Here is a 12784-nt window from a genome sequence, read left to right on the forward strand (position 1 = left end):
TTCCACGATTCTATGGCACCTCCAGCTTCCTCTGCTCTGCAAGCTACACCAAACTATTGTTTTTTCTTGTAACCAGAGGGCAGAGGCCTGGGGATGGCCCCTGCAAGCCCTTCATCTTCTTGTGGTTTCAGTGCTTCCTGTGAACGTGGTGTTGCCTCCAGCAAAGCAGAAATGAAAACAGGGCTTGCATGACATAGAGCCATTGCAACAGAGAGGTGGCGTGGCTTGGTGTGTTGTGCCACTCTCAGTCTCTGACACCTGCTTGAGGCTCCCACTCTATGGGGCACCTTCTGCACCACTGGGGACAGACCTGATGGCCATGACATTCCCAACTAGCTAGGAGTCTCCTTCCATGGGCAGAGCTTCCCTGGTCCTTCCTTCAGCTGCTTATTCCCTACAGCTTCAGGGACACTTGGCTGTAGCCTTTCTTCTCTAAAAGCCTGGGCCAGCTCTGTAGGGTTAAAGCAGCTCTCACCTCTTTTTTTTTTCAGGAGCTGGAGCAAAGCATACTGCAGCATGTTTAAGCAGTGTGGACTTCAGTTTCTGCTCGTCATTCACTTGGTGAGTTCCAGCTTTTCCTTGTTTTATCTGGGAGCAAACAGCAAAGGTTGCCTGTGAGCCTCTGAGCTCTAAGCCACAGGGCATCCCAGCCTGCAGGTCAGGCTGGCAGCTTGTGTCAGCAGAGCAGCTCTGACTCTGGGTGTGGGAGTGTGGCCCTGACATGTGTGTGACCCCTTGGCCAAAAGTTAAGACATGTCAGTCATTAGGGAAAAAAAGAACATTAAGAAGCTGGAAAGACACCAATTTACCTTTTTTACTTCTTGTACTTCCTCCTTGTGTACTGCTTTCCCCCCCCCCCCAATAAGTGGGTTTAATGCTGGAAAAGATTTAAAAAGCCTGCCACACATCCCCACAGAGCAAAGACATCTCCGTCATGTTCTGTGCTACAATCCAGACAAGTGCTACACTATCAATATGTACTCCAAGGCTTATAACAGCATAGAGTTTAAACCATGCATATAAATCATTTATCCTCATCATCCCATCTCTGTAAATCCCTTTTCAGAGCGTTTTCTGGAAGTGAAATATATTAATTATGCCATTTAGGGGCCCCAACTGTTCAATTCAACGGGGTTTGGCCTGGACGACCTTTGGAAGTCCCTTCCCACCCAGACCATTCTGTGATTCTCTGATTCTGTGATTCTTTGATTCTCTGATTCTCTGAGTCTTTGAGTCTCTGATTCTCTGAGTCTCTGATTCCCTTATTCTCTGAGTCTCTGATTCTCTGATTCCATAATTCTCTGATTCTCTGTTTCTGTGATTCTCTGAGTCTCTGATTCCCTTATTCTCTGAATCTCTGATTCTCTGATTCCATAATTCTCTGATTCTCTGATTCCCTGAGTCTCTGATTCCCTTACTCTCTGAATCTCTGATTCTCTGATTCCATAATTCTCTGATTCTCTGATTCTGTGATTCTGTAATTCTGTGATTCTCTGATTCCCTTATTCTCTGAGTCTCTGATTCTCTGATTCTCTGATTCTCTGATTCCATAATTCTCTGATTCTCTGATTCCATGATTCTCTAATTCTGTGATTCTCTGATTCCCTGATTCTCTGTTTCTCTGTTTCTGATTCTCTGATTCCCTGGTTCTCTAATTCTGTAATTCTCTGATTCTGTAATTCTCTGCTTCTCTGATTTATTGATGTCTGTAAACGTTACAGTCATGACTTCTACTTTCCAAATAAAGTTAACAGAAAAAGCTAAAGGCTGAGCAAGACACATATCTGTTAAATATGCCTCAGAATACAGAGCCCCTGAGGGGTGGGACTGATGTGCAGTAGTGAGGAGCTCCTCTTCCCTTCCCATTTCAGAAGCTGCTGCCTCTGGCTGTGTCTACTCGCCATGAAGCCAGTCTGCAGGCATTAGAGCTATCTTCAGAAGGGATGCCTGCCAGGTATGGGCCAAGGAGAGAAACCCTACTTTCCCTTCAGGCCCCTGAGCAGTGATTCATGCTGTAGACATACGTTTGGAAGTATTTATGGTCCACATAAAGTAATTTTAATCAACAGGAAGAGATATCTCTTCCTGGCTTCACAGCCTGCACTTTGAACCTCTTGGGTTTTATAATGGCAGCCTTTGTTCCTCTATGGAAAAGAACATGACCAAACAGATCCCATCCACACAACAGCCCTGGGAACAACCTCCAGCAGCCAGGTTGTGCCCACCAGTGTGGCACAGGAACAGGTGGAGCAGGTCAGATCCAGGGTCCTGATGTTTTGTCCCTGGAGGAGCCCAGCAGTCAACAAAAATAGTGACAGGTAGCTGTAAAATACATTTTCCTGGGATGTGGGAAGGGCTTGGAGTGATAGGATGAGGGGCAATGGTTTGAAACTGGAGCAGGGCAGATTTAGTTTGGACATCAGCAGGGAGCTCTTTACAGTGAGAGTGGTGAAATACTGAACAGGCTGCCCAGGGAGGTGGTTGAGGCTCCATCCCTTGAGACATTCAAGCTCAGACTGGATGTGTCCCTGTGCAGCCTGCTGTAGTTGGAGGTGTCCCTGCTGAGTGCAGGGGGGTTGAACAAGATGCCCTTTGAGTGTCCCTTCCAAACCAAGGCAGTCTGTGAACCTGTGAATGTGTACCTATTACAAGGCCTTTTGGGTTTTGTTTTGGGGTTTTTTTGTTTGTTTGTTTGTTTTCCTGCTGTCAGTAATGTTCCCTAGCATCCCACCCCCTCCTCTTCCAGCTCTCACAATGTTTTAGTTTTCCTGTTTGGGAAAGGAGCCACAAAGCCTCATATGTGACAAGGGCAGCATCTCTGGCTAATATTATGCAGAATCTGGCATGATTCAAACACCACTTGTAAACCCCCACCCCACACACCCCCACATCCAGAGCAGTGCTTTAGGGGAGGCTGCACTCCACTTGGCCGTGTTTTTGTCATAGGCAGAGTTAAGCTTTCCCTTGGTACTATGTAGACTGTGCTTTGCTGTGAGGGGCCACACAGCTGTCCCAGCAGCACTAGGACCAAATCCAGGGGAAAAGTCATGCAGCAGAGAACATGCACTCCCGAGCCCAGCTCCACAGGGTGATCAACAGGGTGACAATGGCACCGCAAAGCTGTAAGGCAAAAAAACCCAAACAAACCCCAAACCATAATTGGTTTTACTCCAGAAGAAAGGGAATTTTACCTGTGCAGCCAAATCATAGAATGGCTTAGGCTGGAAGGGACCTCAGAGATCATCTGCCCCAACCCCCCTGCCATGGATGCCTCTCAACTAGACTTGAATGCCCAAGGCCTCATCCAGTCTGGATTTACTGAGGAAATGACAAGGGGTGCAGCTCCAATTCCTCCCCATCCCCAGCTACGGGTTAGGGTCTCCTGACCCATTTGTGGTCACAGGACCTGTGCAGCCCCTGGATAGGATGTGGCTGATCCTGCTAGGGACACAGAGCTGATTAAGAAAGGATTTTATGAACTTTCTGTTGCTCTCAGCTCTTTGGTGCTTCTGTTTGCTGGTGAAAGTGTGCTCAAGTCTCTTTTAATTACATAGTGGTTAGAAAAGGACAAGGCCCAAGTGTATGCTTTCAAATTAATTAACAAATAACTGCTTCTAAAATTGGATGTGCACTAAAGAATCCAGAGATGTCTGTTGCAAATACCTCCTCTGTGGTACCACAGCAAAACAACTTGCAAGAGGCTCCGTGATGGAGAGCTTCACCTTCATCAATGACATTGATGATGGAACAAAGTGTCTGCTCAGCAAGTTTGCTGATGACACCAGGCTGGGAGGCTTGGCTGATACAGCTGAAGGCTGTGCAGCCATCCAGCATGACTTAGACTGAGAGCTGGGCAAAGAGGAACCTTGTTCAATAAGGACAAGTGCAGAGTCCTGCACCTGGGGAGGAAGAATAAACTGCAGCAGGACAGGTTGGGAGGGGATCTGCTGGAGAGCAGCCCCAAGGAGAAGGACCTGGGAGTGCTGGGGGACAACAAGTTCTGCATGGGACAGCAATGTGCCCTGGGGGACAAGAAGGCCAATGGGGTCCTGGGATGCATTCAGAGGAGTGTGTCCAGCAGATCCAGGGAGGTTCTCCTTCCCCTCTACTCTGCCCTGGTGAGACCTCATCTCGAGTACTGTGTTCAGTTTTGGGCTCCCCAGGTTAGGAGGGACAGGGACCTGCTGGAGAGGGTCCAGCAGAGGGCTCCGAGGACGATTAGGGGACTGGAGCACTGCCTGGGGAGCAGAGGCTGAGGGCCCTGGGGCTTTTTAGTCCGGAAAAGAGAAGACTTAGAGGGGATTTAATCAATGTTTATAAATATCTGAGGGCTGGGAGTCAAGAGGAAGGGGACAGGCTCTGCTCAGTTGCACCCTGGGATAGGACAAGGAGCAATGGATGTAAGCTGCAGCACAGGAGGTTCCACCTCAACATGAGGAGGAACTTCTTCACTGTAAGGGTCACAGAGACTGGAACAGGCTGCCCAGAGAGGTTGCAGAGTCTCCTTCTCTGGAGACTTTCAAGGCCTGTCTGGATGTGTTCCTGTGTGACCTGCTCTACATTCTATGGTCCTGCTCTGGCAGGGGGCTTGGACTCAATGATCTCCTTGGGTCCCTTCTAACCCCTGACATCCTGTGAGCTGCTCTTTGTGCTTGGTGACAGGAGACATCTCTCAGCTGCCTCCCTCCATCCTTTTCTTTCTGTCTCCCAGGCTGTGTGCCAGGATCTGGGGGACTTGCACGTAACTGGGCCTCTGAAGGACATGGATTTCTCTGTTCCAGAAGGAGGAGGGGTGCGCTTCATTTACCAGGTAATCAAACATCCCCGGGTATCCATTCTCGTCAGGGAGTCCATAGCTTGCACACACTGACCTCATGGGAAGTGTTGCCATCTCTGCTGGTGGGAAAAACAAAACCGTGAGAGGATGTGAAATTAACTCTGACTTCCTCTCTCTGGCAATTCAAGAGGCTACATGCAAAGAGCAGGAGACAACCTCTGCTCACAAACAGACTTTTAAGAGCAACCTCTGCTCACAAACAGACTTTTAAGAGCATCTCCTCAGACAGGTATTAACAACACTCACACTCCTAGAGAATGGGTTTTCACAGGTCATCATTTTCCTTCAACTCAGAGGTTTGCTCCCCAAAGCCATAACCACAGAAGGATAGCTCCAGCTCCCAGGCAAATGGAGGCTGTGTGTGATGTTTTTCCATTCCCTTGCTCAGCCAGAGCCATGCTTTGCAAACCAACCATGGCTGGGATTTCCTGCAGCATTCAGGAAATCATGTGAAAACTCCTTTACTGAAGAGCAGAAAAGAGCAGATTTGTTTGAGCAAAAGCTTGGAATATCATTGACAATGGATTTTAAAAGACATCAAAACCATGAAATTATTTCAATCATTGTGAAAATACTAAAAAAAAAATGGTAATTTTGCCACTGATTTTGCCTCATTTTAGTTCACATCCAAGCCACCTGCTGTGAGTTTTAGAGTGACTGGTGAAACAGATGGAGTAATTGAAATGGCACCAAGGAAAGGAATCCTGTATCTCAATGGCTCTCTGGACTGGGAGAACAAAACAGAGCACAAGCTGCAGGTAAAAAAATGAATGAAAAAAGGGGAAGGGCAGAGTTATTCATATTCAGTTTGGTTTGGGTTTTCTCCCCTCTCCCTCTCCCTCTCCCTCTCCCTCTCCCTCTCCCTCTCCCTCTCCCTCTCCCTCTCCCTCTCCCTCTCCCTCTCCCTCTCCCTCTCCCTCTCCCTCTCCCTCTCCCTCTCCCTCTCCCTCTCCCTCTCCCTCTCCCTCTCCCCTTTCTGTAAAACCAAATGAATGGAAACTTGTTGAAATGTCAAATTCTTTCTTTTGTCTGTGTTTACAGACAGCTCTTTCATTTTTAGTACCAAGCTTTTTCTGGAAGACACATGGTTTCAGAGTTCTGAAAGATTTTGAATAGGGGTATTCTCCTTTAGCACAGGAAGGTTGTGTTGAGAGAACAAATATTACCACCAACAACCTTTGGATTCCCCTTTTAAGAGGAGGACACATGACTGGAAGTGAAATCTAGCTCCTGAATGAGACTCACTTGTTATCTCTGAAGACTGATAGGGTGAATTCCATGTCTGGAATGGGAAAACAAACTATTACAATCTATTGAGGAAGATTATAATCCATTTAGTTACAAACAATATGAGTCAATGGCATTTAGAGGCAGAGACACAGATCCAACCTCTGTAATAGAGCACCAGAGAGCTTCTTGGCAGATCTTGGAGGCTATTAGAGGGAAGAGCTCATCCTGTGCTCACCTTGCTGTTACACTCCTCCCAAGGATCTCATCCCAAGCACTTGCTGGGAGTGGGACAGCGGGTGACAATATGGCTATGGAACAGGTTGCCCAGGGACATGGTGGAAGCCCCATCCATGGAAGTTTTTAAGGCCAGGCTGGAAGGTGTCCAGAGAAGGGCCATGAGGATGAGCAGAGGGCTGGAGCTCCTCTCCTATGAGGACAGCCTGAGAGACTTGAGGTTGTTCAGTCTGGAGAAGAGAAGGCTCCCTGGGGAAGAGAAGGCTCCCAGGACACCTTCTTGTGGCCTTCCAGTATCTGAAAGGGGCTCCAAGAAAGCTGGGGAGGGACTTTTGAGGGTGTCAGGGAGTGATAGGACTGGGGGGGATGGAGCAAAACTAGAAATGGGGAGATTCAGATTGGATGTTAGGAAGAAATTCTTCCCCATGAGGGTGGTGAGACACTGGCACAGGTTGCCCAGGGAGGTGGTGGAAGCCTCATCCCTGGAGGTTTTTGCAGCCAGGCTGGATGTGGCTGTGAGCAACCTGCTGTAGTGTGAGGTGTCCCTGGCCATGGCAGGGGGTTGGAACTGGATGATCCTTGAGGTCCCTTCCAACCCTGACAACTCTATGATTCAACCATTAGAATGACTAGACTTTGCCCTTCACTTTGTCACCCCAGTTTTCTGGTTGAGATTCACAACAGCACACTTGAGTCCCCTATTTCATGTTGGGTTTTTCTCCTTGTCCCATAGAAAGTATCTATTTCTATTTCAAGAAAAGCATGAGGTCTAGGCTGTGCAAGAATACAAGCAGTCTGCTGAGACTGGAAGGGAGAAATTGCCTTCTGAAAATATGTTCCTGCCAGGAGCAGGCAGGAGTAGGTTGTTTGGTGGTGTTAGCATTTTATTGTGTGGCAAATTACTGTTGGTGAGTAATCATTGTAGAGTTGTCCTTGTAGATGGAGCCACTGAGTGTTGGTTCTCACCGTGTTTGCATCGCAGTAGGAATGACTTGGGGTTGGTACCCTGATGTTCATTTAGGTCTTTTAATTTGCATCAAGAAAAGTGTGGCCAGCAGGGCTAGGGAGGTTCTCCTGCCCTTCTACTCTGCCCTGCTGAGACCACAGCTGCAATCCTGTGTCCAGTTTGGGGCTCCCCAGTTCAAGAGAGACAGAGACCTGCTGGAGAAACTCCAAGGGAGAGCCATGAGGATGCTTAGGGGAGTTGAGCATCTCCCCTGTGAAGAGAGCCTGAGAGCCCTGGGGCTGTTTAGTGTGGAGAAGAGAAGGCTGAGAGGGATCTGATCAATGTCTATCAATAGCTCAGGGGTGGGTGTCAAGTGGAGGGGGCCAGGCTCTTTCCAGTGATGCAGAGTGATAAGCCAAGGAACAATGGGTTCAAACTTGAACATAGAAGATTTCACCTCAACATGAGGAGAAACTTCTTGACAGAGCCCTGGAGCAGGCTGCCCAGGGGGGTTGTGGAGTCTCCTTCTCTGGAGCCTTTCCAACCCCACCTGGCTGCATTCCTGTGCAGACTCCCCTGGGTGATGCTGCTCTGGCAGGGAGGTTGGACCTGATGATCTCTGGATGTCCCTTCCAACCTCTAATGTACTGTGAGCCTGTGATACTTCTTGGGATTTTGATGTTTGGTGGTGGTTGTTTTTTCTGGTTTGTTTTTTTTTTCCCAAATCAAGGTGGAAAGTCTTGATGAAATGGGAAACGTGGTGGAAGGTCCACATGCTGTTACAATACATGTACTGGATATCAATGACAACCCACCAGAATTTGAGCAGCCAAAGTACACGGGAGTGGTGAGGCAGAACTCCCGGCCAGGTATTCATCATCACCATTAAAGAGGGTACTTAATAGATATCATTCTAGTAGACAGAGAAAGAAAGAAAGAAATACATACACATATGAAACATATATCAAGACAATTAGCTATATTAACTATATAAAGATATATAAATAGTTAATATAGTTCATATAGCTAGGTAGGTTAGGTAACTGGAAAGATAAAGTGGGTGCTGTACTTCAACAACTCAGAGAAAAGATCAGTTTTCCTTCCCACAGGATTGGGCAAAACAAGGATCCAAGCAGGTAGAATACAAGGAAAAGGCAAGGAGGTGTTGGAATAGCACTTCTGGGGTAAAGGAGATGGGAATCCTGGTGGAGAGAATGATGCCCAAGAGCCAGCAATGTGCTCTTGTGGCCAAGGAGGCCAAGGGTATCCTGGCATGGATAAGAAGGGCTGCAGTTAGTAGGTCCAGAGAGGTTCTCCTGCCCTTCTACCCTGCCCTGGTGAAGCTGCATCTTGAATACTGTGTCCAGTTCTGGGCCCCTCAGTTCAAGAAGGACCTCAGAGGACTGCCTGAGAGAGTCCAGCACAGAGCCACAAAGCTGCTGAAGGCAGTGGAACATTTCCCTGCTGAGGATAGGCTGAGGGAGCTGGGGCTCTTGGGCTTGAAGAAGAGGAGACTCAATGTGCAGAGTCTTCTCTTCTCCAGGCTGAACACCCCCAGGTCCCTCAGCCTGTCCTCATATCAGAGGTGCTCCAGCCCTTGGTTCACCCTTGTGGTCCTCCTCTGGACTTGCTCCAACAGCTCTGTGTCCTTCTTGTGACGGGACACCAGAAGCAGATGCAGTATTCGAGATGGAATGACAGAAGAGCAGAGTGAAGAAATAATGAAAGAGCAGCAGTTTCCCATAAGCTACCTTCTTGGTTTGAGGGCTCTGCTCACATGCTCTGTGTGCTGAGGTTTCAGTCTCCTCTTACCACTGTTGCTTCTCTAACCCCATCAGGCAAGCCCTTCATGTATGTCCACGCCACTGACCGCGACGATCCCTCGACACCCCACGCGCAGCTGACCTACAGCATTCTCCATCACTTTCCCAACCCTTATGCAGAAATGCTTTTCCAGATTGACAATGTCACTGGAGCAATCTCACCCAGTAGGACAGGTATGTAAAAAAGATTCTTGTTTGTCAAAGAGCAAGCCTCAGTTCCTGGGTGCTCATAAGAACCAAACAACCACACAGCTCTGATGTTCAGAGCTGAATACACCAAGTCAGGGAGATTTTTAAGGCCAGGCTGGATGTGGCTCTGGGCAACCTGATTTAGTGGGGAGTGTCCCTGCCTGTGGCAGAGGGGGGTTGGAATTAGATGATCCTTGATATCCCTTCCAACCCTGACAATTCTGTGATTCCATGGAACTTCTTGCGCCGTGACAGAGACCTGGAACAGGCTGTGGGAGTTTCCTTCTCTGGAGATATTCAAAACCTGCCTGAATGTGTTCCTGTGTGACCTGGTATAGGTGATCCTGCTCTGGCAGAGGGGGTGGACTTGATGATCTCTTGAGGTCCCTTCCAGCCCCTAACATTCTGTGATTCTGTGGTTCTGTGATTCTGTGACTCTGTGACTGTGATTCTGATTCTGTGACTCTGTGATTCTGTGACTCTGTGATTCTGATTCTGTGACTGTGACTCTGTGACTCTGTGATTCTGATTCTGTGATTGTAACTCTGTGATTCTGACTCTGTGACTCTGTGATTCTGTGACTCTGTGACTCTGATTCTTCGGTCCTGTGAACATACTCCAGCAAGGCCCTGATCTGGTGGATGTTTGTTTGTGTCCCACCAGATTCAAGGGAAGTTAGGACTAAGTTAGTAGTGAGGAAGAAGAAAGGCAGATCCTCTGGCCCTCAGGTCTATGATGAGGCATCTCTTGGGATTAATTCTCTCTCTCGAAATCTAGAGACCTCAAAGTAATAACAAGAAAAAGGCAGAGAAAGCTCAACTGGCCACATGATCCCAACTAAACATCAATGATTTTAAACCCCCTATCTTTACTGCTGGGCTGAACAAAAGCCTAAATGAAGTGAAGTCCCTTCAGTGATGTGTCTGCACAACAGCAGACCACAGCACAGAGGTCTTGCATGACTCCATCCATGTGATGCTGTGCTGCATCATTCAGAGAAGCCAGAGGAAACTGCTTGCTGAGATTTGATACTGAGGTCCATCTAGGTAGTGAGTTTGAGGCAGAAGGAGGAACATGGTGCATATAGGAGGCAGTGGGCAGTTGAATCAAAGAATCGTAGAATAATTGTCAGGGTTGGAAGGGACCTCAAGGCTCAGCCAGTTCCAACCCCCTTGCCATGGGCAGGGACACCTCACACTACAGCAGGTTGCTCACAGCCACATCCAGCCTGGCTGCAAAAACCTCCAGGCATGAGGCTTCCACCACCTCCCTGGGCAACCTCTGCCAGTGTCTCACCACCCTCATGGGGAAGAATTTCTTCCTAACATCCAATCTGAATCTCCCCATTTCTAGTTTTGCTCCATCCCCCCCAGTCCTATCACTCCCTGACACCCTCAAAAGTCCTTCCCCAGCTTTCTTGGAGCCCCCTTCAGATACTGGAAAGCCACAAGAAGGCCTGTTGAACCATCTCCACAATCTCTGCTTCATTTCACTTGGCTCTTTGCTCTCTCTCTAGGCTCTTATTACTTAGATCCTCAAAAGCAGGACACCTTCACGCTCGTCGTCACTGCGAAGGACATGGCTGGGATGACAACAAATGCTTTCACCAGCAGCACTGATGTGATCATCACAGTGAAGGAGAGCCTGTGGAAAGCTCCTCCCACCATCCACATCCTAGAAAACTCAACCCAAGTCCACCCTGTCAACATCAGCCAGGTAGGGCCCTTTCATATCTCTTTGGTACCACAGAGTCATTTTCTCCCAGCTAACTGTGAAGGTGTCTCCACTGCATTCAACATCAAGGATCTTCAAAAGGACTTGGGCACCTCCCAATGATGTTTTTTATATAGTCATCCTTTTGATATGATTTTTAGGGCAGGTCTCATTAACTTGTTAATGGTTTGAAGGTGGCTGAGATATAGTCATTAGGGCTGGAATACCTCTGCTGTGGAGACAGACTGAGAGAGTTGGGGTTGTTCAGTCTGGAGAGAAGGTGGCTCCCAGGAGACTTTCTTGTGGCCTTCCAGTATCTGAAGGGGGCTGCAAGAAAGATGGGGAAGGACTTTGGAGGGTGTCAGGGAGTGATAGGACTGGGAGGGAATGGAACAAAACTAGAAGTGAGTAGACTCAGATTGGGTGTTAGGAAGAAATTCTTCCCCATGAGGGTGGTGAGAGACTGGCACAGGTTGCCCAGGGAGGTGGTGGAAGCCTCATCCCTGGAGGTTTTTCAGCCAGGCTGGATGTGGCTGTGAGCAACCTGCTGTAGTGTGAGGTGTCCCTGGGCATGGCAGGGGGGTTGGAAGTGGATGATCCTTGAGGTCCCTTCCAACCCTTCCAACTCTGTGATTCAACCATTAGAGTGACTAGACTTTGCCCCTCTGTTTGGAGAAGCTGCTTAGCACTGCCTGTGTGTGAGACTATCCCATAGATAAAGGAAATGTTTGGAAATTCTGTTACAGGCTGGAGGAAAAATGTGCTTTACGAGGCTATTTGGCAAAATATGAGAGAAAAAGCTCCTGAAGGGATCTTACAGACAGACATATGGCAGTTGGATCCCTCTGTGGAGGTGCCACTATTCTCTCCCAAAGTGTTTCTTAGAGCACTTCCAGCCTTGCTCTAACACTCAGCCCTTCCAAGATTTGGGCAAACCAAGAGTTAACCTGCTGGAGGTAGTTTTGAGGTTAGCTTCTTCCATCTGCAGAAGAGCTTGGCAGGGGACCAGCTCCAATGCAACCCTGTTTTGGGCAGTCCCCGGCCCTCAGGGACAGCTGCTGTGACCAGTTTTGTCACTTTTTTTTGGTGCAGCACACCTGCTACATCAAAAGGACCTCAGAAGGACTGAGATGCCCTCCTTCAGCATGCTTCATTCCCAAAATATTCCTCTTTTCCCAGTGCAAATGCAAAATGGTTTGCTGGCGACATGGCAGGATTCCTTGGATCCAGTGTGCAAGAGTTACTGTGCAGTGCTAAGGAAGGAAAACTAACATGGGATGGTGCTCCCATTCTGGAGATAAATGTCACATGCCATGTTGGTTCTGCCTAGGGGGAAATGAAATGCAGTTACTGCTAGGCAGGATAAAACACAAACAGAATCACAGAGTCACAGAATTAACCAGCTTAGAAAACACCTTCAAGATCATCAAGTGCAACCTCTCACCCAACATCATCTAATTAACTAAACCATGGCACTGAGTGCCTCATCCAGGATCTTCTTAAACACTTCCAGGGACCGTGACCCCACCACCTCCCTGGGCAGCACATTCCCATGGCCAATCTCTCTTCTTGGGAAGAACCTTTTTCTAAGATCAAGCCTAAACTTCCCTCTGCACAGCTTGAGACTGTGTCCTCTTGTTCTGGTGCTGGTTGCCTTGGAGAAGAGACCAACCCCCACCTGGCTACAACCTCCCTTCAGGTAGTTGTAGAGAGAAATGAGGTCTGCCCTGAGCCTCCTCTTCTCCAGGCTAAACACCCCCAGCTCCCTCAGCCTCTCCTCTCAGGGCTGTGCTCTAGACCCCTCCCCAGCCT

General features: G+C 48.3%; 1 protein-coding gene across 1 annotated transcript in view; it reads left to right on the forward strand.

Annotated features, from left to right (window-relative positions):
- Positions 1 to 516: 516 nt before the first annotated feature.
- The window catches only part of CDH17 (cadherin 17), a 44930-nt gene continuing 32662 nt past the window's right edge, over positions 517 to 12784 (forward strand). Inside the window, exons 1-6 of the mRNA XM_054385462.1 lie at positions 517 to 561; positions 4712 to 4810; positions 5458 to 5595; positions 7978 to 8116; positions 9086 to 9244; positions 10776 to 10975. Of these exons, the coding sequence (XP_054241437.1) occupies positions 517 to 561; positions 4712 to 4810; positions 5458 to 5595; positions 7978 to 8116; positions 9086 to 9244; positions 10776 to 10975 (780 nt within the window). The remainder of the gene's footprint in view (positions 562 to 4711; positions 4811 to 5457; positions 5596 to 7977; positions 8117 to 9085; positions 9245 to 10775; positions 10976 to 12784) is intronic.

The sequence above is a fragment of the Indicator indicator genome, chromosome 12 (assembly GCF_027791375.1).
Source record: "Indicator indicator isolate 239-I01 chromosome 12, UM_Iind_1.1, whole genome shotgun sequence".
Classification (NCBI taxonomy): domain Eukaryota; kingdom Metazoa; phylum Chordata; class Aves; order Piciformes; family Indicatoridae; genus Indicator; species Indicator indicator.